At 52.4% G+C, this 21,349-nt stretch overlaps 1 protein-coding gene across 3 annotated transcripts; it reads left to right on the forward strand.

Annotated features, from left to right (window-relative positions):
- The first annotated feature begins 51 nt into the window (after window positions 1-51).
- Window positions 52-20,287, forward strand: SLC9A5 (solute carrier family 9 member A5). 3 transcript variants are annotated; one of them, XM_089903190.1, is made up of 16 exons: window positions 52-1,679; window positions 4,479-4,781; window positions 5,949-6,112; window positions 6,263-6,341; window positions 6,659-6,836; window positions 7,415-7,635; window positions 7,872-8,074; window positions 8,302-8,391; window positions 8,489-8,559; window positions 9,308-9,467; window positions 9,920-10,008; window positions 10,170-10,296; window positions 14,345-14,515; window positions 15,052-15,121; window positions 15,791-15,925; window positions 18,839-20,287. In XM_089903190.1, the coding sequence occupies exons 1-16, from the start codon at window positions 1,487-1,489 to the stop codon at window positions 19,309-19,311; spliced, it is 2,727 nt and encodes a 908-aa protein (XP_089759316.1). In that variant the 5' UTR covers window positions 52-1,486; the 3' UTR covers window positions 19,312-20,287. The 3 variants fall into 3 exon arrangements, with proteins under 3 accessions (XP_089759316.1, XP_022439189.1, XP_022439195.1); XM_022583481.3 differs by having other exon boundaries at window positions 55-1,679; window positions 9,308-9,437; XM_022583487.3 differs by lacking the exons at window positions 52-1,679; window positions 4,479-4,781; window positions 5,949-6,112 and having other exon boundaries at window positions 6,745-6,836; window positions 9,308-9,437.
- Window positions 20,288-21,349: the final 1,062 nt, after the last annotated feature.

Consider the following 21,349-nt stretch of genomic DNA (forward strand, 5'->3'; position numbering starts at 1 on the left):
GGCGGAGGAAGGGGGTGGAGCCAATAGTAGTCTCCGGAGGCTAGGGGTGGGCAACCGCTGCCGGTGGCGGAGACTGCAGCCAGCCACTCAGAGGGCGTGATCATGGTCCTGTTAGTTCACTGGCTAGTCTGGGGGAAAACCCGAGCTCGCGCGCCCCTCACCCACTTCGAGAGCGCGCGGAGCACGGGGAGGCTTTCTTTGGGCTTGGGGGCGGTGAGGCTGCGCTCTCTTTAGGGCAAGGTGGGGTGCAAGTTTCTTCGGATCGTGGCCCGTCAGGTCCCCCTCAGTTTAGGGGCGAAAGGTCCTGATTCCTTCAGCTGAGGGATGAAGTGGATGGGCTTCCCTCATTTGGAGAAAGCAGGTAGATGGGTCCCTTTCAGTTTAGAGCAAGAAGTGAAAATAGATTACACTCGATTCGAAGGAAGAGGTGGGATCATTTACCTTTAGTTGGAGGAAAAAGAGGTAAGGGTGCCCCTAATTCTGGGAAAAGGATGGGATGACTCAGTTTGGCGGCGAGGTAGAACGTTACCCTCAATTTTAGGGAAGAACGGGGATGGGTTGCCCTTCAGCTTGAATGAAAAGTGGAAACGGTCCTTTTCAGTTTGGGGCAAGATAAGCCGAATGTCCCCTCAAGTTTGGGGAAGAGGTTGGGTGGATCCCTCTTAGTTTGAAGGGAATAGATAGACTGGGGTTTCCATAGTTTAGGGGAGAAGATACGTTTCCTTCATTGTCTCATGGAAAAGGTGAGAAGCGTTCACTGTAGTTTAAGGGAAAGGGAGGCCGGTTTGGTAAATGAAGAGGAACTGCCTCCTATTCAGCCTGGAATGAGCTGGGCCCAATCTGGGCCTTGGGATTTCTGGGGACGATGGGGACAGTTGTCCCTCACGGCTTTCTAAAACGGGCCCAGTGCGCGTGCGCAGCTCTGGTCTGGGCGGGGACCCGAAGGGGGCCCCTCCAGTCTGCACCCGGCAGCGCCGGAGCCCGCGGCCTCGGTATCGGGGACCGGCTGCTGGCCGCTGACAGCACTCTCGGTGGCGGGGCCGCGCTCCTCCCGCCTGGACCCCGCCCCCCGGCAGACCCCGGTCACTCCAGCGGCTGGCCGTCGCCACCGTCGCCACCGGCTGGTGGAATGCAGAGGTGCCCCTGGAGGGCTGTGGCCGCTCACAGCTCTGAATCCGGGTCGGGGAAGGTTTTGGGAGAGTTTGGGGGAGCGCGCTTGAAGGAATAGGTTGCAGGACTTGGGGAAGGGCTGCACTGGGGAATTTCCAGAGTCGGGACTGGTTTAGAGCGGAGGGGCAGGCGTCCGCACTACGGACGCCCGGGGCAGGGTCTCGGAGTCCGGACCTGGCTTGGGGGTATCGGAGCCGGGATTGGGGGGAGCGGGCCCCACGTGCCTGTGACGCGGGGGCGGCCGGTAGGCGGCGGCGGCGGCGACGCGGGGCCGGCGGCCGTACGGTGCCGGGAGGGCTGCTAGGCAGGCGGCAGGATGCTGCGCGCCGCACTGCCGCTGCTCTGGCTGCCCCTGGCGGGGGCGGGAGCAACCGAAGAGCCCACCCAGGAGCCGGGGTCGCCGGGTGAGCCTCCCCCAGGGTTGGCGCTCTTCCGCTGGCAGTGGCACGAGGTGGAGGCGCCCTACCTGGTAGCCCTCTGGATCCTGGTGGCCAGCCTGGCTAAAATCGGTGAGTGCGTGTGTGCGTGCGCCAGAGCCGGCGGCCGTCACTGGACCCGCCCCCAACCCCTAGTCCCCAGATCCGGGCCGGCTTCTTGCAGAGTGCCCCGACCTAGCTTCCGATTCCACAAATCCAGGCTCTCACATTGTTTCTGCGCCTCTTCTTGTTGATCTCCCTCCTCCCCTTCTCCTCGAGTGGGAGCCCTGAGGATTTGCCTTCTCAAAGGGCTGCCCCAGCTCTCTCCAGCCCCATCCCTAGATTCCTTTGCCCTTTCCTCTCTTCTCCTTGAAGTAAGCTCTTTGATCTGGGCTCTCCTCCACCAATCCCCAGCCTCCTAAAAGCTTCTGTCAGCAGTGAAGACGTGTGGGGACATTGAGGGGATGGTGTTCTCCTACAAACCCAGGCATCCTGGTTCTGAGGAAGCAGCCTTCCCTGGAGGCCACCGCCAAGTGTCCATTCTCTTGGGATACTAAACTGCCACTTTTCCTCTATCCCCCCTCTGCTCCCCTAAAGGTGCCCCCTTCTTGTGCCTAGCTGTGCCCCCCACCCCAATTCAGGTCTACCTTCTTCCCTCCTCAGGATATAAGAAACTTCCATTTATTGGGGCTTTAGACTCTGCACTGCCTGCACTAGATGCTTTCATACATCCAGTCTCCTTCAGTCTGCACAATAAAGGTTGTGCTTCAGACTCCTTTCCTTGAATAGAGCTGCTTTTCCTTGCCTCTGCCCCTTCCTCCCCACAGCAGCCAGTGGTCCCTCCTCCCACCACAGACCCTCCTCCCTCTCCCTGTTGTGCAGGCTCTGCTGTGGGGGTGACTAATTATAGCTGAGCCGTTGCTACTCACTCCCCATCTATGCAGGCACAGCCTGTACTCCAGTCTCACCAATACAGTCTTCATGTAGGAATCACAGTCTAGGATTTGCCCCCTTCTCCCCCCAGGGACACAGCTGGGGGTGGGGGCTGGGCAGGAACAGAAGAACTCTCCACTCTGCTGTGGCAGCCCATTAATAATGGAAAATGGGGCTTGAAATGCCCTCAGGGAGCCTAGTGCTGTCAGAGAACAGCTTTTGTGAAGGGTTTTTACTGGGATTAATACATGCTCTGGAGATAAGGATGGAATAAAGTCCCTGAAGGAGAGGAAAGGGGGACCAAAGGTAGGGATGAGTGTGGGAAGAGCTATGGCTGAGCTCACCTTAGGGCCTGGCAGCAATGAGAGCAAGGTGGGAGGAGCCTCAGATTTGGGAGCCAAGAATTGGGTTTGCTGAGAAGTCTGCCAGTTGGAGAGTTCCTGTCTTATTTAGGGTTTACAGCAATGACTGTAGTTTCCCCCATAAATCATAGTGCTTTTTCTAGCTTGGATGACATCTCCTATGGAGGTAGAAGAGAGCCTTTTTCTCATCAAACAAAACAAAAGAAAACAAAATCCTTGGGAATGGGGGCAGGGGAGATGGGTAGAATGTTCAGAGATACCTTCCCCCAGCTTCATTACCAGGAGATTTTTTTTTCCTTTTATTCACCAAATATTTATGTAGATCCCACCATGTGCCAGGCACTGCCCTAGGCTCTCTGGGTACAGCTTCCAAAGGGCACTGTCTTGGCATTGGGTCTCACACAGCCTAACACAGAGGCTTCCCTCACTACCTACCACTCTAGGGATTGTCTGGGGAGAGGTGCTCATCTGGTCTCAGGTCCCAAGGGAAAGCCAAAATAGTTTATATTAGGAGGCAAAGGTAGGAGTGGCAATAGGGCTAGAAAACCTCCTCTTCTTTCCTAGGGACAGATCTGTTATTATTTTCTCTCAGAGTCATACTGAATTAACATTTGCTGAGATCCTATTATGTGTCTGACATTCTGCTAGGAAAATTCACACTATATCATTTTATCCTCACCCTGTGTGATGGGTATCTTTTCCCATATTACAGAAGAAATTGGAATTCAGGTAAATTAAATAATTTGCCTGAGATCACACAATTAGGAAGGAATGGAGCCAGAAGAAGAACTGGATCTCTGACTGCTAAACTTAATGCTTTTTAAACCACTGAGTCCTTAGTGAGCCTATATAATGAAAAGCACATTGGGCTAGGAGGTCTACAGTGCTCCTAGGAGGTATGTTATGCATTATGGTCTAGCTCGAGAGGCAGGGCACAATAATAGGTAACATTTATAGAGTGCTTACTGTAAACCACTGGGCTAAGTGCTTTTGAGTAGACTGCCTTACTTAAACCTCACAACAATCCTATGAGATCATTACTGTTTTTATCCCCATTTTACTGATGGGAAAACTGAAAATGAAAGAGGTGAAGTTATTTGCTCCAAGGTCACAGAACTAGTAAATGGAAGAGCTAGGCTTTAAACCCAGGCAGCCTGACTCCAGAGGTCCTGATTTTTACAGCTGTGTTATGCATAAAAATATACCTAGTATTTGCTGAGATTCAAATAATGGCAATGGATAAGGGAGATCAGAGAAAGGTGAGGTCCTTCAAGGGTGAGAGTAGAGAGGAGGGGGCATTTCCAGAGGTGGAAAAAGTAAGCAAAGGTCTAGGTTACCATGACAGAAGCACCAAGAAACAGACAACTTTGGCTGCAGTGGGGGATTTGAAGCCCTGGAGGCTGGAGATTCTAGCAGTCCTGAATGTTTCTTCTTCCTTGGTCCCAGTGTCAGGGGTCTCGGCCTTGAATAAACTTCTAAGACTGGGAGGTTATAGGCCACTGTGTGTGTGTGTGTGTGTGTGTGTGTGTGTGTGTGTGCGCGCGCGCGCGCGCGCATCCTATAAGCTGATACCTCTTGCCCTCTTCTTGCATTGTAGTGTTTCACTTGTCTCGGAAGGTGACGTCTCTGGTCCCTGAGAGCTGCCTGCTGATTTTGCTGGGACTGGTGCTGGGGGGCATTGTCTTGGCTGTGGCCAAGAAAGCTGAATACCAGCTGGAGCCAGGCACCTTCTTCCTCTTCCTGTTGCCTCCTATCGTGCTGGACTCGGGCTATTTCATGCCTAGCCGGCTATTCTTTGACAACCTGGGCGCCATCCTCACCTACGCTGTGGTGGGCACACTCTGGAATGCCTTCACGACAGGTGCTGCCCTCTGGGGCCTGCAGCAGGCTGGACTTGTGGGTGAGTGACCTTAAGATCTGGACTGGTAGCGGGAGGCTATGCCAGCCTCATCACCCAACTCCCTTCTCCTCCAGCTCTGAAGATCCTGTGTTGATGACAGCCATGCCCTGAGAGCTCCATCTTAGGTCCCTCCCAACTGGAGTGTGAGGCAATGCTCCAGATGAGCCTTCAGCCTTCATTTAGGTCCCTGCCAGATGAGTCTGGGCTTCTGCAGATGACAGCTGAGTAGGGGCCTGGCTCCCAGCTGTGTGTGGACTGCCAAGGCTGGGACTCTGGCTGCCTCCTGCCCTGATACCATACTGCCACTTGCCAGCCTGGCTCCCCTGAGGCACAGCTCACCTTTCCTGTGAGGGCTCTGCCCAGGTCACATCAGGGTGGTTTTCTGTTTTTATTATTATTTTTAATAAATACATATTATACATCCACAGAATGCAAGACACTACACTGGGTGTTCTCTCTTTACTCATCCCACTGGCTCTTCATAGCAACCTTGCTGGGGTTATAATTTGTCCCACTTTAATGGATGAGGAAATAGAGGCCCTTAAACTCATTTGGTATCAGGTCCAAAGTGAGCAGGAGAGGTCTGTTTTCCTGAGGCTCTTTGCCTTCAGGCTGCCCTGTCCTGCTCCCTTCTTCCTCATTCCCTGGCCCCCAAATCCATTCAAGCCTGAATGTTGATAATTCAGACGTGTCGAATTCCTTAGGCTGAGAACCACCGGTGTGGGAGAAAGCACTCCCTTTCGTTCTTCTCCCGAATAAAGCCAGTCAGCAGCCAACTTCCACCTGCTGGTGGTTAGTATTACTGTTGCTGCAGTTCTTACTGTCAGTGCCACCTTAGCTTTCCAGGTTACATAGAGCTCTCGTAGCCATCTCCTGGGTTGATTTTTGCAGCAGTACTGTTAGGCAGGCACATGAGGAGGCATGGCCTATGAGAAGTCATGTGACAATGACAGTGCCAACATCACAGAGCTGGTAAGTGGCAAAGGCAGGCCTTAGGCTCAAGACCTAAGGTCTCCTGACCTGCAGGCCGACGCTCTCTTCACCGTCCCAGGTCCTCTCTGGGGATACTTGTTTTAATAGTGGGGCTGGAGTCTGGGCTTGTCACAGGGACTGCTGTAGGCAATTCAGTACCTCACCATTTGCTGTCCCTCATCTGTCCCTCGAAAGCCCCTAGAGTGCAGGCTGGCTTGCTGGACTTCCTGCTGTTCGGGAGCCTCATCTCAGCAGTGGACCCCGTGGCCGTGCTGGCTGTCTTTGAGGAGGTGCATGTCAACGAGACCCTCTTTATCATCGTCTTCGGCGAGTCCCTGCTCAACGATGCAGTTACTGTGGTGAGAGTGCTCAGCTCGCTGCCGTTCCTTGACCCCAGGCTGCCATGCTCTGACCAGGCCCCACTCCTCCCCGGGCCCTGCCTCGCCGTCTCCACACAGTCCAGGCTGCCACCTTCCCCCGCCGCTCCTGATGCTCCTCTTCTCGCTTAGGTGCTGTACAAGGTCTGCAACTCTTTTGTGGAGATGGGCTCTGCCAACGTGCAGGCCACTGACTACCTGAAGGGAGTCGGTCAGTATTTCCTCCCTCTTGGCGGGCACTGGAGGTCTGCCTCCCCTGGGTTGCTGAGCCCCTGCCCCGCACCGCGTCAGGACAGAGGACGCTGCTCGGGTTGCCTCATTCCCTTCCCTCATGTATGGAGAAATAGGGCCCTGAGAACCTGAGAAGGAGGGCCTTTCCTGGAATCCTAGCTCTGGGACCCTGACCCCTGGGGAGCACAGTGGGCATGCACAGTGGGCATCATCCTCCACTCCCTGCCAGGCAGCAGTCTTGTCAGCCCTGGTGGGGTCCGGGCCAGGGGTCATGCTGACAACCCACTCCTCCCCCAGCCTCCTTGTTTGTGGTCAGTCTGGGCGGGGCAGCCGTGGGCTTAGTCTTTGCCTTCCTCCTGGCCCTGACCACACGCTTCACCAAGCGGGTCCGCATCATCGAGCCTCTGCTGGTCTTCCTCCTCGCCTACGCAGCCTACCTTACTGCTGAAATGGCCTCGCTCTCCGCCATTCTTGCGTGAGTCCTGGGGGCCTTGCAGGCAGGCAGCTGGGAGGGGGCACTGGAGATGGTCGCCCTCACATGGACAGAAGCAGGACCCGGAGGAGTCCATAGGTCTCCCTGAGCCCTTGCGGGAGTGGGAGCTTCAGACTCCCCTGGGGAGATACTAAGCCTCAGGTAACATTCCAGGACCTGCCTCTAGGGCTGTCCTGGGCACCCCAGAGCCCAGAATTCCTCTGCTTAAAGTGCTCTCTGGGGTGTAGGCTGAGCTGGAAGTGGACTTTGAGGCCTGGTGCTACTGGCTCTGGTGGCCACAGAACTCTAAAAGGTGGCTCAGACAGTGCGCTAGTCAGAGCATGTTTCTCCCACCTTCCCCCTCCAGAAGGCACCGAGAGGGAAGCCTGGAGATTCGGAGCCTTTTATCCCAGGACCACCACTACCTACCCTTGGATGGTCTCCATGCCTCCCTGGGCTTTGGCTCTGAGAATCTGACATCCTGTGATGGGCAACACCCTCTCCTGTGCATGCTCAAACCCCAAGGGCTGTGCTTCCTGTGGCCCCTCCTCACTCGCCCTAACTCTCCATTCCTCTCCCAGGGTGACTATGTGTGGCCTGGGCTGTAAGAAGTACGTGGAGGCCAACATCTCCCATAAGTCCCGCACAGCTGTCAAGTACACGATGAAGACTCTAGCCAGCTGCGCTGAGACCATCATCTTCATGCTGCTTGGCATCTCGGCCGTGGACTCTTCCAAGTGGGCCTGGGACTCTGGGCTGGTGCTGGGCACCCTCTTCTTCATCCTGTTCTTCCGAGCCCTCGGTATTGCCGGCACCCTCTGCTTTCCCACCCTCCTTCCTGCCCACCCTCCCAGCTCATCTCCCAGTCTGAGTCCACATCCTTGACAACAATTTCTAAGCCTCCCCTTATTGCTCACCCCTCCCAGCCCGTCAGACCTTAGCCCACATACTTGGTGCCATCCATGCCCAGCGCCCTCCACTCCTGCTGTAGGCGTGCCCTCCAACACCCTGCTCCCACTGGCCTCCCTCCTGCTGTAGGCGTAGTCCTGCAGACGTGGGTGTTGAATCAGTTCCGGCTGGTCCCTCTGGACAAGATTGACCAGGTGGTGATGTCCTATGGGGGCCTGCGGGGGGCTGTGGCCTTCGCTCTCGTCATCCTCCTGGACAGGACCAAGATCCCTGCCAAGGACTACTTTGTAGCCACCACTATTGTGGTGGTCTTCTTCACAGTCATCGTGCAGGTGGGAGCGCCCACGAGGCTGGATGGGGAGAGGGTCTGGCAGGCCCTGGGGGAGGCTTAGAGCCTATGGGAGAGGGGCTCCTCCTCCTCTTGTGGGAGGCAGGGGGGCCTGACTTCCCAGACCTTGAGTGCAGTGAGGTGGGGATACAGAAGCTGAAGCCTAACTATGAGGAGGGAAAGGCAGCAGGGAGCTGGACAGGGCAGGGCTCACTGGCTGCCTGTCCGTAGGGCCTGACCATCAAGCCACTGGTCAAGTGGCTGAAGGTGAAGAGGAGTGAGCATCACAAACCTACCCTGAACCAGGAGCTGCATGAGCACGTGGGTACCAGAACCCCATCCCTCCGCCTGTCCCTCTCTCCCTTCTCCTATTTTGAGCAGAGTCCTGATCCGGTCCCCCTACCCACCCCCCTTCTAGACTTTTGACCACATTCTGGCTGCAGTGGAGGACGTTGTGGGGCACCATGGCTATCACTACTGGAGGGACAGGTGAGGGAGCTGCTCCGAGGCTCCTTCAGCAGCGGCAGCCTCACCAGCCAGGGCAGCATGGGGGATGTGCACACTTCTGAGGAGGGACACAGTCAGGCTCAGGCTGGGCAACTTCTTCCTGAAGCCCTTCGGGCAGTACTGGCAGTACTGGTGTCCCAGTACTCTCAGGATAAGACAAGGCTCCCCAGTGAGGCCTGCGCAGCTCTGCCCTGCATGGTCTGGCACCTCCAGACACCAGCCGCATTGTGCTCAGCTGTGTCTTTGACTATCTGTCTGCCAATGAAATGAACCCTGTTTTAGAAACTCAGAACCCACCATGCTCCCCCGGCCCTGGCCACTGGGACCTGTGCACATGTTGTTCTTTCTACTAGAACATTCCTTTGCCTCCCTCTCACCTACTTAACCTCTATTCATCCTTCAGATCTTACCACAGGCATCAAGTCCTTAGGGAGGTTTCCCTGGCCTCCCTGACTAGGACAAATCCCTATCATACTCTATAATTATCCTTTATAGTTCTTACCATGGTTGTAATTTTACAGTTATATGTAATAACTTCATTAATGTCAGGCTTTCCTACAACACTGTCAGTTCCATAAGGGCAGGGACCAGCTTCAAGATTCTCCCTGACTGATGCCCACACCAAGAGACATAGGCCCAGCGCTGGCGGTGCCCCTGCCCTGTCTGAGGAAGGGCCAGCCGCCCAGGCCTTGGGGATGGCACTCAGGACCGGGCCTGGCATCCTCTGTAGGTGGGAGCAGTTTGATAAGAAGTACCTGAGTCAGCTGTTGATGCGGCGGTCAGCCTACCGCATCCGGGACCAGATTTGGGATGTGTACTACAGACTCAACATCCGGGATGCCATCAGCTTCGTGGACCAGGTGGGCCGGCAGACAATGGTGGGTGGGCAGGTGGCCAGCAGGGCAAGGCAGGAAGCGGTGACAAGCAGGCAGGCCCTGAGCAGGGAGTTGGGAATTCCCAACAGACTCCATAGTCTTGTGAAGTGGCAGCTGCAGGAACGAGCCTGGCCTGATGCTGAAATGTAGAGTCTAGCAGGCAGTACAGGAAGGTGGGAAACAGCTGGACTCTGGAGTCAGGAGATGTGGTTCAGTTATCATCTCACGCTTGTGACCTTGGGTAAGTCACTTATCCTCTCGGAGCCTCAGTTTCAACTGTAAGAAAGCACGAGTAAAAGTACCTCTGTCAGAGTTTTGTAGATTCAGTATAAAAAGTGCCTAGCACAGTCCCTGGAACTTCAAAAGAGCAAAGTGTGTTAACCATTGTTATTCTTTTTATTACCCTCTGATTGTCTGGGCCACCTTTCATCTGATTGCCATTTTGACCTCTGACTTGGCCCCTGCAGGGAGGCCACGTCTTGTCCTCCACCGGGCTCACTCTGCCCTCTATGCCCAGCCGCAATTCTGTGGCAGAGACCTCTGTCACCAACCTGCTGTAAGTCCTTGAGCCCCCTTCCCCTTCCTCAAGCTCCTCTCTATTGCGCCCTCTCTCTGAATCCCTTCTGGGGAAGATTTGTGAGCACCTTTGCTTCTGCCCTTCCCCTGGCCTGTGCCTCCTGGCCCGTCCCTAGCACACGTGTCTCCTCCCTCCTGCAGGAGGGAGAGTGGCAGTGGAGCATGTCTGGATCTGCAGGTGATTGACACAGTACGCAGCGGCCGGGACCGTGAGGATGCTGTGATGCACCACCTGCTCTGTGGAGGCCTTTACAAACCTCGCTACAGGGTGAGAACAGGCAGGGCAGAATTCTGAGGGGGAGCATTGTCTGGGGAGGCCACAATGGAAGGCTTAAGAGGCAGCTGGCACCAGCTTGTGGAGAGCTATGGATGCCCAGTTGAAGAGTGTGGGCTTCATCTTGTTGGTTATAACCTTTAGTTTTTTTTTTGAGAAAGGTTGGCCTGTTACAAGAGCTGTTTAAGAATGTCTTCTCTGGTAGCAGAGGGCAGATCAAACTGGAGGGGTTGAGTTGAGAGGCTGGGAGAGCCAGCTGGGAAGCTGGAGTGAACCACTGTGGATTAGACCCGGGTGGTCGGAAGGGAGAGGAGCACAAAGAACTGTGTGATCAGCCAGGAAGGGGAGAGCAGGAGATACAGAGGGCTTGATGGGGTCACAGAACAGGAGTGCTGAGGAAGCCGCCTGCAGGACCACCTTAACCTGGGGGAGGCAGACATCTGCTTTAGGTAATGTGAGTTTAGTCCAATGCAGGTCATGAAGCTTTGGGGTTGGAAAGGCCCAACCCATACAGGAAGGAATCTGTTGCAACCCCACAAGGGGGCAGCAAGCCATTACCTTGAACCTTTTTGAAATGAGAAGCCAGCTGTTACCATTCTTGGCAGCTTTAACAGTCAAGGCTGTTTCTACCGCTGAGACAGATTGGTTTCCTTTAATTTTCTCCCACTGGTCCTGATTTGACTCTCTGCAGCTCTGCAGAGTAGTCTGCAAAGGTTTCAAAACAGCTTCCTTCCACACAGGCCTCCTTGCCCTCAGGCCAGCAGCTCCTGTCCTTGGTGTGCCTTCTTTAGTCATTAGAAATGAGGGCTCTTGGAGTTCTCTGGTAGCCTAGTGGTTAGGACTCTGGGCTTTCACTGCCGTGGCCTGGGTTTGGCACAGGGGCTCTTTCACCTTTCTAGTTCTGGAACTTGCCATTCTCTTCCCACAGCCCAGAATCCCTCCAGCTTTGGCTCACCACCCTGAGGCCCCATATTGTCCTTACAGTCAGGCAACCCACCATGTCTTCCTCAGTTAATGACTATTAAACCCTGTTGCATCTAACCTGTGGGGTTTTTTGTTTGTTTGTTTTTTGGTTTTGTTTACTTTTTTCTTATGGAAAATTTCTGTCGTTCAGAAAACTAGAGAGAATAACTCATTTAACCACCACTCACCTCCAATAATTTTCAATGCATGGTCAATTCTGTTACATTCTGTCCCCCCCTACGCCCCAGCTACACTTTATTATCTTACAGCAAACTCCAGACATCATATCATCTCTATTTCCATATGTATCTCTAGGTGGCAAGAATTCTTTAAAAAAAAAAGCCATAGTGCCCTTATCACTTACAACAAATAACAGTGATTCCTTCTCACCTCAAATATCCAGCCAGTGGCCAATAAATACCTTTTTCCAGCTGGTTTGTTCAAGTCAGGATCCAAATAAAGTCCACAGTTTGCATTTAGTAAACATGTCTCTATTTTTTAAAAAAATCTGTGATAGTTTTGTCTTCCTTTTTTTCTCATTATTTACTTACTGAAGAAACTGGATCCATTATCTCAGAGAATGTTCCATTTTACAGATTCTGCTGATTGCATTCCAGTGGTGGTGTTTAACATGTTCCTCTACATACTGTATTTCTTGGTAGTTAAATCTGGAGGCCCGGTTGTATTCAGGAACATTCGATAGGTGTGCTGTGTATTTCTTATTGTATTACATCAGGAAGTACATAATGACTGACTGTCTGTGGATGTGTGTGTGTAAGATTGGTCAATGGTTCAGTCCAACCAGTTCTTGTGAAGTCAATTAAAAAAAAAACTGGATTAAGATTGTGCTTATCCCTGTTAAATGTCATCTTATTTGATTTAGCCCATCATTCCATTGTTTGGATCCCATGTCTGCCACCAAATATCTCCTCAGATTCACATCATAGGAAAATTTGCTAAGCCTGTTAACTTTGTATTCATCAAAATCAACATACAGATGTTGAACAGGATAGAGCTGAGGACAGAGCCCTGTGGCATGCTACTAAAGACTTTCCTCCAGACTGACCTTGATCAAGAATTTTTTGGGTATGGTTACTCAACCAGTTCTAAATCCACTTAGTTATGCCAGAACACAATCCATAATTCCTCATGTTCTTCACAGAAATATCATCAGAGAGAGACAGAAGTATCTAGTATGCAGTTAGAAACATAAGATTATAGTTTAGGAGAGAGATACGGGCTGGAGATAAAGATTTGGAAGCAATCTATATCAGAGGTTTCCTGGCCTGGCTACATCAGAATCTCCCAGGGAGCTTGCTAGAATACATATTCCTGGCTTCTCCTGGAGAGTCTGATCCTGTAGTGTGCAATAGGATGAGGAATCTGCTCTTAATAAGTCCCCTGAGGGGATTCACATGTAGCTGGTCTGATGGCTGATGTTTGGGAAACACAGATGTATCCCTGGGCTAGCTGGCACTGAGAGAGGACACTTTCACTGGGGAGGGCATTTAGAGGGGAGAGAGGGGGGCCAAGGACAACACTGAGGAATGCACATGTAAGAAAAGGAAGGGGAGCCAGCGGAGGAGAGAGAAGGAGCCCTTGGAGGGGCAGTAGCAGATGGTGTCTCGGAGGCCTGGGGCATAAGGAGGGCTGGACGTTGCACAGATGTTGCCTAACCAGAGGCCATGGCACTGCTGACCAGGGAGAAAGCAGCACATTGAAGTTGTAATCAGGCAAACCCCCCTGGAGCTGTATTTTTTTTTTAGTTTGCATTTCTTTTTTTATTCTTTTTTTTTTTTTAACATCTTTATTGGAGTATAATCGCTTTATAATGGTGTGTTAGTTTCCGCTTTATAACAAAGTGAATCAGCTATACATGTACATGGAGCTGTTTCTCTGATAGTCAAGGAATGGGTACTAGGGGAAGTGTCAGAATGTAAGTGTAAAAGTCTGGCAGCAAAAGCGAGGCAATGGTATCAATGGAAAGGCCTTTTTCAAGGAGGTAAGGGCAGGAGCATGCTTAAAAGCAGAGGGAGGGGGGCCAGTGTCGAGGGAAGGATTGAAGATGCAGGAGAGTGGAGGACCGGGAGGGAGGAGGGAGCAGAGCAGGGAACTGCTGGAGGCAGGGAGTGAGCTAAGCAAAGTGGAGGCCTGGGTTGGGGAGTGAGGAGCCCTGTGAAGGAGCTGGGCCCCCGCATGCCCAGAAGAGAGGGGCACCTCTGTGTGAGCGTGTAGAAGAGGGTAGCTGGGAGGAGACTTAAAGGGGGCTCTTAGATCCAGCTCAGGGAAGCAGGAAATATGAGGCAAAGGAAAGGGACCAGACTGGGGATGTGAGGCAAGACAAATGATTGGGAACATGCGGGCAGTACTTTGGGGGGTTACCACTAGGTAATGAAAAGGCCTCTCAGCAGTCAAGGGCAGAGGTGGAGACGGTCTAAGTGAGTGTGTAGTGGGCTTGGTCTTTATGAGAAAGAGTTGGAAAGAGGAGATGGGGGTGGTCCTGAATTGGACACCAATTCAGGTATTGTGGGACTGAGGGGGTCGAAGGTATCAAGACAGGTAGTCATGGAAGTTCAAAGTGCAGCCTGCGGAGTCACGGTGGTGGCTGTAGAACTGGCTAGCAGGAGAGTTCCAGCTGGACAGAGAGTCCTGTGTAGTTAAAAGGAGGCAAATGGGCCTGGCATGTGGACCAGGCTCAGATAAACAGAGGTACAAAGAAGGAAATGCCCCCCTTGGCCTCACAGTAGCCCTGAGGGACAAGACACAGGGTCCCCTGCCTCTTGTCACTTCAGATCAGAGAGAACTGGGAGAGGGCAGTAGGGAATACGGAAAGCCAAATTTGAGGGAACAGGTTCTGGGATAAAGGAAAGTTTTCCCCCAGTGAACTGAGCATATAGAGAGTATAGAGTCTGGCTGGGTCCCTACTGTATTTTTTGTTTTGTTTTGTTTTTTCAATCCATGGCTAGTTCTGGCAACAGTAGGCTGGCAGGAGCTATGGTGAACATGGGGCTGTGGCCTGGGGTCCCTGTGGGAGGCCAGGACACCCAGCCTCACGGCAGGGCGGGGCTGTCATTGTCAGTACAAAGCCAGCTGCAGCCGCCACTTCATCTCTGAGGATGCGCAGGAGCGCCAGGACAAGGAGGTCTTCCAGCAGAACATGAAGCGGCGGCTGGAGTCCTTTAAGCCCACCAAGCACAACATCTGCTTCACCAAGAGCAAGCCACGACCCCGCAAGGCCGGCCGCAAGAAGGCATGTGCTTTCTCTGGGACTCCTGTCTGCAGCTGCAGGCTGACGGCACGCAGTTTTGAGCTCCCAAGTATTGGAATCCAGCCTAGGGGGCCCCCCCTAGATGGATAATTCTCAGGGACTTGGGGGCTGCAGCAGCTTGGGTTCCCTTTTGCATCTTCCTGGAGCCCCAGAAGGGGAAGGCAAGGGCTTCAGAAGGAGATCAGCCTCTTGTCCATGTGGTCACATGCTGGGAGGCAGCAGGACCACCTACCAGAGGTGAAATGGGCAGGAGAAAGGCAGATTCCTCGTTGGGGGGACTCCATGAGCTCCTTATTCAGCCCAAGCTGACGTACTGAGTGTCCTTGCTGGGGCATGTCAGACTCCACACTTGCGGGGGTGGGGGTGGGGGTGGGTCAAGGGATGGTAGAACCATTGGGATTGACAGATTCCCTTCCCTGCTGCATCAGGAAGACCTGTCCTGTTGACCCCACCAGACGACAGGGTTGGAGTTTGGAGCCAGGCCAGAGGCTTAGGGTTTTTTGTTTTTTGGTCCTTAGAAGGATGGCATGGCTAACACGGAGGCTACAAATGGGAAACCTCCTCGAGACCTGGGCTTCCAGGACACAGGCAAGCAGGGAGTGGGGTGGAGTTGAGGATGGGATAGGGAGGGAAAGGGCAGGGGCCCATCAGCCAGAAGCCTGAAGGACCTCCTCTGTACAGCATTCAATACCATAAACTGGGGCTCTTCCCCTCAGGGACTAGATGGGCATACTTGATTTCAAAGCTGAACATATCTAAGCAGTTATTAGACATCTGTGACATCAGATAGCTAACTACAGGTTACAGGCCTTGAGGACTTGGAGAAGGTGTCATAAAAGGGGGAGCTTGGTCTGGGCCTTGAAGGATGGGTGAACCCTGGTGTCCCCGTCTATAAAACCAGGAGTTTGGATGAGCTGCACACTGATGGGCCTTCCAGCCCTCCAGATGTTTATGCTTCCAGTTGACGATGGGATCTGGGGCTGAGAGATGATGGGGGAGCTGGAAAGTGTGACTTTCCTGATGGCTTCCTCTGAGGACTTGGCTTTCCCTGTTGCCTCCTTCAGCTCTGCAGCCCCACCTCCCTTCCTCTCAAACACCCAACTCCATAGGCCAGTGCTGTAACAGCCACAGGACAAAGCAGGTGTCCCTGCCAACTGCGGGCTCTACCTGGGTGGACAGGGGGTCCGGCTTGGGGTTGTGCAGTACCAAGAGGCAGCTACTGGTGGCCAACCCCACTTGGCTCTTGTCCCTCTCCAGCTGCTGTGATATTAACCGTAGAGTCTGAGGAGGAGGAGGACAGCGACAGTTCGGAGACAGAGAAGGAGGACGATGAAGGGATCATCTTTGTGGCTCGGGCTACCAGTGAGGTTCTCCAAGAGGGCAAAGTTTCAGGTAATGGCTTCCTCCCGCCTACCTCCCTCTGGAACTGTGCAGCTGGTTTCCTCCCCCTTCACTGATGGCCTCTACTCCAGACAATACCTCTTCCTATTCACTCATCTATTCACCAACCAGCATTTACTAAGCATCTCCTTTATGTCAGACACCTGACATACATGATCTAATTCAATCCTCACAACAACCAAGATGGGGAAACTGAGCTCAAAGGAATTTGGGACTTGTCCAGAGCCAGCAGAACCAGAATTTGAACCTGACCCACCCGATTCAAAGCCCAAAGCCTTTTTACTGCCGTGCCGCCTCCCTTTACTCTCTGGCGAGAAACACGAGGTGACGAGCAAACCTAACACCAGGCTCCGTTGTGACCCATGCTCAGCACACCAGCCCTCAGGTACAGACCCGGTGAGGGTGGCAGCCTGACCTGAGAGAGGAGCCTGAGTTGGCTCAAGCACCCTAGGTGTCTTTTAAAAAACATATTATAGAAAATTTCAAAATATACAATAGACAGAATAGTAAAATAAACTTCCCATCTATCCACCAGCCAGCTTCAATAATTATCTACTCCTAACCAATCTTATTTCATCCATACCCTTCACTATGCCCCTCTCTTCACTGGATTCTTTTGAAGCAAATCTCAAATATCATTATCACTTTATCAAAAAATACTTCAGCATGTATCTCTAAAAGATAAGGATTCTTCTTAAAAATATAACCACAATACCATTATCATATCCAAAATCTTTGTTATCAGATACCAGTCAGTGTTCAAGTTTCCCTGATTGTCTTAATGTTTTTTTACAGTAGGTTTGTTCAAATAAAAATCCAGACAAGACCCACCCATGAAATCCGGTTGATAAGTCTCTTCTAATCTACAGCAGTGATTCTGAAGAGGGTAGTGGTGGAGGGATTTTGCCCTCTAGGGGATTGTCTGGAGACATCTTGGGTTGTCACAGCTGGAGGGCTACCTCTGCAGTGAGTGGGTAGAGGCCAGGGATGCTGGTAAACATCCTACCATGCACAGGACAGCCCCCCTACAACAAAGTATCTCTTCCAACATGTCAATAATGTCAAGTTTGAAAAACCCTGATTTATAGGTTCCCCCCACCAATACCTTTTTTTCTTCCACTGGATTTATTGAAATAACCTGATTCTTTGTCCCCCAGTCTTTCCTTATCTGGATTTTGCTGATTGCATCCCCAAAGCATCATTTAATATGTTTCACTGACCCTTATATTTCCTCTAAACCAATAATTAAATCCAGATCAGATCTGGTAAGCATACTTCATAGGTGGTGATGCTGTACCTCCTATTGCATTCATCACACCGGGAAGCATCTGGGTGTCTCTCTTTTTGTGAGGTTAACGTTGATAACAGGCTTTAGCTGTTGTTGGCTTGATCCATCCATTATCAAGTTCCCTGTCAACTTTTCATCAGACGGTCTTGGCAGCCATTGGTGATCACTGCCAGATCCAGCATTTCATTAGGGGTTGCACAGTGGTGATATTCTTTGTCTCTTTTTTCATCTGCATTGATTAACAGTAATTCTTCTATAAAAAAACCTTCCCTTCATCAATTAGTTACTTTGAGGTACAGTTCATATAGGGAAGAATGGATAAATGCTTGAATTTTTCATTTTATTTATCAGTTTTCATACCAACAGTTAGTTCCCCAGCATCCTCTAAAGGTGAACACTGAAGTTTTTTTTTTTAATTAATTAATTAATTTTTGGCTGTGTTGGGTCTTCGTTGCTGTGCACGGGCTTTCTCTAGTTGCGGTGAGCGGGGGCTACTCTTCGTTGCAGCGCGTGGGCTTCTCATTGCCGTGGCTTCTCTTGTTGCGGAGCACGGGCTCTAGGCGCATAGGCTTCAGTAGTTGTGGCACGTGGGCTCAGCAATTGTGGCTCGCGGGCTCTAGAGCTCAGGCTCAGTAGTTGTGGCGCACGGGCTTAGTTGCTCCGCGGCATGTGGGATCTTCCCGGGCCAGGGCTCGAACCCATGTCCCCTGCATTGGCAGGCGGATCCTTAACCACTGCGCCACCATGGAAGCCCAACACTGAAGTTTTTTGTTTAGTTTTTGTTGTTGTTAAAATTCAATCCAGCATCCCAGGTCTTTCAAGAGAGGTAGTTTTACTTTCAATCACAGAACTAATACATTTCATAACATACTCAGTCAAGATTTTTGGAGGGCTCAGGACTTTATCAATGAGCAGACACATACTGAGCACCTATTATACACAAGGCATTGAGCTTGACTTTGGAGAACAAGGGGTGGTAGGTGGCCAGAGGGCTGCTCTTTCCCAGGTTTCCTCTTTCAGAACCTCAGACTTCCTGTAATGCAGCGGCCAGGCCTTCCATGCTGGCTGCCAGCAGTTCTGGGATTCTCAGGTCCCCTGTGCTCTGGCATCCCCCTCGCCGGCACAGCTTTAGCCTGTTGTTAGGTTCACATGAGCTCACACTCCTGGACTCTGTCGCACCAAAGGGCTGTGGTGGGAACTCAGGCAAGGAGCCCAGTGGCCAAGCCTCAAGATCTTCCTCACTCTGCTGCTGTCTCACCCTGGGATGGGGCTTGGCAGGATGTGGTTTAAGACTAGCACTGCAAGTTGGGTGAGGGCTGATCGTAGATGGGTTTTTTCTTGCCTTGATCCCGCTTTCTCTTGCTTTAGTTATTTTCATTTGTTCAATAGGTATTTGTTGAGCAACTGCTACGTGCCCAGCCCTGTGCTAGGTGCTGAGCATACTATGGGGAGCAAAACCAGCTGTGGCGCTTCCACTTGGCAAGGCATGCATCAAATAACTGCACACATGGATGTTATGTGGCAACTGTGGAATGAACTGATTTATTGAAAGTGTGCTTATACTTGAGAAAGATTCCACTGGATTGGTAATGAGTGCATGTGTACTCTGTCCCCAGGGAGCCTTGAGGTGTGTCCAAGCCCACGCATCATACCTCCTTCCCCAACCTGTGCAGAGAAGGAGCTGCCCTGGAAGAGTGGGCAGGGGGACCTGGCAGTCTACGTGTCCTCAGAGACCACCAAGATTGTGCCCGTGGACATGCAGACAGGCTGGAACCAAAGCATCTCGTCCCTGGAGAGCCTGGCATCCCCACCCTGTACCCAGGCCCCACCTATGACCCGCCTGCCTCCCCGCTCACTGGTCACTGAAGAGCCCCAGGCCCCTCTCAACCTGCCTTCTGATCTACGCCCTAGCTTTGCTTTTCCCACAAGCCTGGCCAAGGCTGGCCGCTCTCACAGCGAGAGCAGTGCTGACATCCCCCAGCAGCAGGAGCTGCAGCCCCTCATGGGACACGAGGACCACACTCATCTCAGCCCAGGCACCGCCAACTCCCACTGGTGCATCCAGTTCAACAGAGGTGGCCGGCTGTAGCCCAGGGACTCGAGGAGGAGCAGGGGGCCGAGCCCCTGTGGAAACCTTCCCTGCACAACGGGCAGAGAAGCCCACTCAACCTGACATGGGGCTAGAGGGGCCTGGACTGAAGTAGCAACTGGGCTCCCTTGGGGCAGGTCAGAAGGGTCTCCTGGGCTGGTCCTCACAGGGACCTTTTTCACCACCCTCCTTGCTTCTAACTCCTGCCACTTTCCCTTTCAGTAAGGCCCTTACCCTGGCTCAAGACCCAGTCCAGAGCTTCTAGGGGCAAGGCCCAGAGATGCGGGTAGTTGATGCCCCTTCCCCAGAGGGTCCTCATGGGGTGACTCTACGCAGATGTTCTTGCCCGCAAAGCAAGGGCATCATTCCTCAGCTGACACTGGCCTTTCCTGCCCTCCATCTCCTCCCTAGCGCCAGTGCAAGGACAGTACCCCGACAGAAGGCTCCGTGAGGGGCTGGTCCTCAGAGGGTATGGGGTGGGAGGTGCAGCAGGCTTTGCTGCTCTGTTGGGTCAGCTACCCATAATCAATTTGCTTAGGGCAGTGGGAATCTGTCTCCACTCCTTGCTTTATCTCCTTCCCTTTGCTGCCAGTCACTGGGGCAATAGTTCCTCCTTTTCCAGGACTATGGCCACAGGGCTGGGCCAGGCTTCACAACAGGGCTGCTTCTTAGCCAGGGTTACTCTGAGGGATCTGCTGGTCTGTGTCCAAGTTTGGACCTTTCAGATCCTTGGGTCTGGGTTTTATGAGGAGGGGAGACGATGGTCTCTGGGCTCCCACCCACATTGTCACCTTGTTATTCCCCAAACAGGAAAGGAGCCAGGTATCCCAGGGCCACTGCTCCACTGCTCTGGGGCTGGGATACCTGACTGCAGTGGTAAGGGGCTGACTGGGTGGCAGGTGACTTTCCTGGGGTTAGCGCCTGCCCTGTATTTTGTACTTTGAACCTAAGATACATTAAACATCTCTTGGATGGATGTGTGTCCTGTGTCCATGTGTCTGGGGGTTCTGGGGTGTGGGCAGGAGGCAAGAGGGCAGGTGGTGAGGGAGATGGAAACTGCCAACTCCCTGCCCCAGGGCTTCCTGGATAGAGAATGGGGAGGGGGGTCCTGGGGTCCTGGGAAGGACTGTTAGGCCCTATGGCCCTCCCTCCCTCCTCTCCCATTCCTTCCCAATACGTCACCTTACAGGATGCCTGCAGTCCGGGGGATTGCTGTATGGGCACAGGGTCACAGAACTGGGAGTCCACAAAATGGGAACAACCTGTAGGAAAAGAGACCCCAGAGGTCAGGTGCCAAGGTGCCCAAAGATGCAGCCACCACACACTGGGACCGGATAAGCCTTCCTTAAACACCCGGAGGGAGGTGTAGGACAAATGAACAGAAGTGTTCTGCACCTGGCGGGTGGGAGGACAATCTCAAGGGAGCTGGTTACCTTGAGTGTTTCCGACACAAATTGGATACTGTGGGGTCCAGAAACATTAGGGACAGAAATCCCAGACCCAGATTCAATTTCCACTGTGCTGGAGAATTAAAAAAAAAAAAAAAGTATCTATCTTTATTGACACCTAACACACACCCCATCAAATTCACCCATTTAAAATGTACAGTTCAGTGGTCTTTAACATATTCACAGAATTGTGCAACCCTCACCACAGCCTTAGTTTAGAATGTTTTCATCGTCCCCAAAAGAAACTACCATCAGCCGTCACTCCTCACCCTCTGCCTAGCCCTAGGTAGCCACCATCCTGTGCGTAATCTTTACAGATCTGAAGGACCCAACACACTGCAAAGGTTACAGATTTAGTCAACATTTTTTCTGTGTCATGCCTGGGGAAGGTGTGAAGAGAAGGAAGAGTGACTTTTAGGCTTTGCCCTCACACTGCTTATAGTCGGCAGTGTTAAGGCCCAGCGGTTAGTCCCAGCTCTCACTCACTGGCTATGTTATCTTAGGTATGTCACATATTCTCTCTGAGCCCCAGTGTCTTCATCTCTAAAATGAGGTAACAATCATACTTACTTCATAAGGTTGCTGTCTGG

This window comes from Delphinapterus leucas, chromosome 20 (genome assembly GCF_059928025.1).
Source record: "Delphinapterus leucas isolate spDelLeu-1000000601 "Yukka" chromosome 20, BTC_Dleu_Yukka2, whole genome shotgun sequence".
Lineage (NCBI taxonomy): Eukaryota > Metazoa > Chordata > Mammalia > Artiodactyla > Monodontidae > Delphinapterus > Delphinapterus leucas.

Coding starts and splice junctions, on each gene's coding strand:
- SLC9A5 (XM_089903190.1), top strand. CDS start 1,487: ATGCTGCGCGCCGCACTGCCGCTGCTCTGGCTGCCCCTGGCGGGGGCG. Junction 8,075..8,301: donor TCTTCACAGTCATCGTGCAG/GTGGGAGCGCCC, acceptor GCCTGTCCGTAG/GGCCTGACCATCAAGCCACT. Junction 9,468..9,919: donor AGACAATGGTGGGTGGGCAG/GTGGCCAGCAGG, acceptor TGGCCCCTGCAG/GGAGGCCACGTCTTGTCCTC.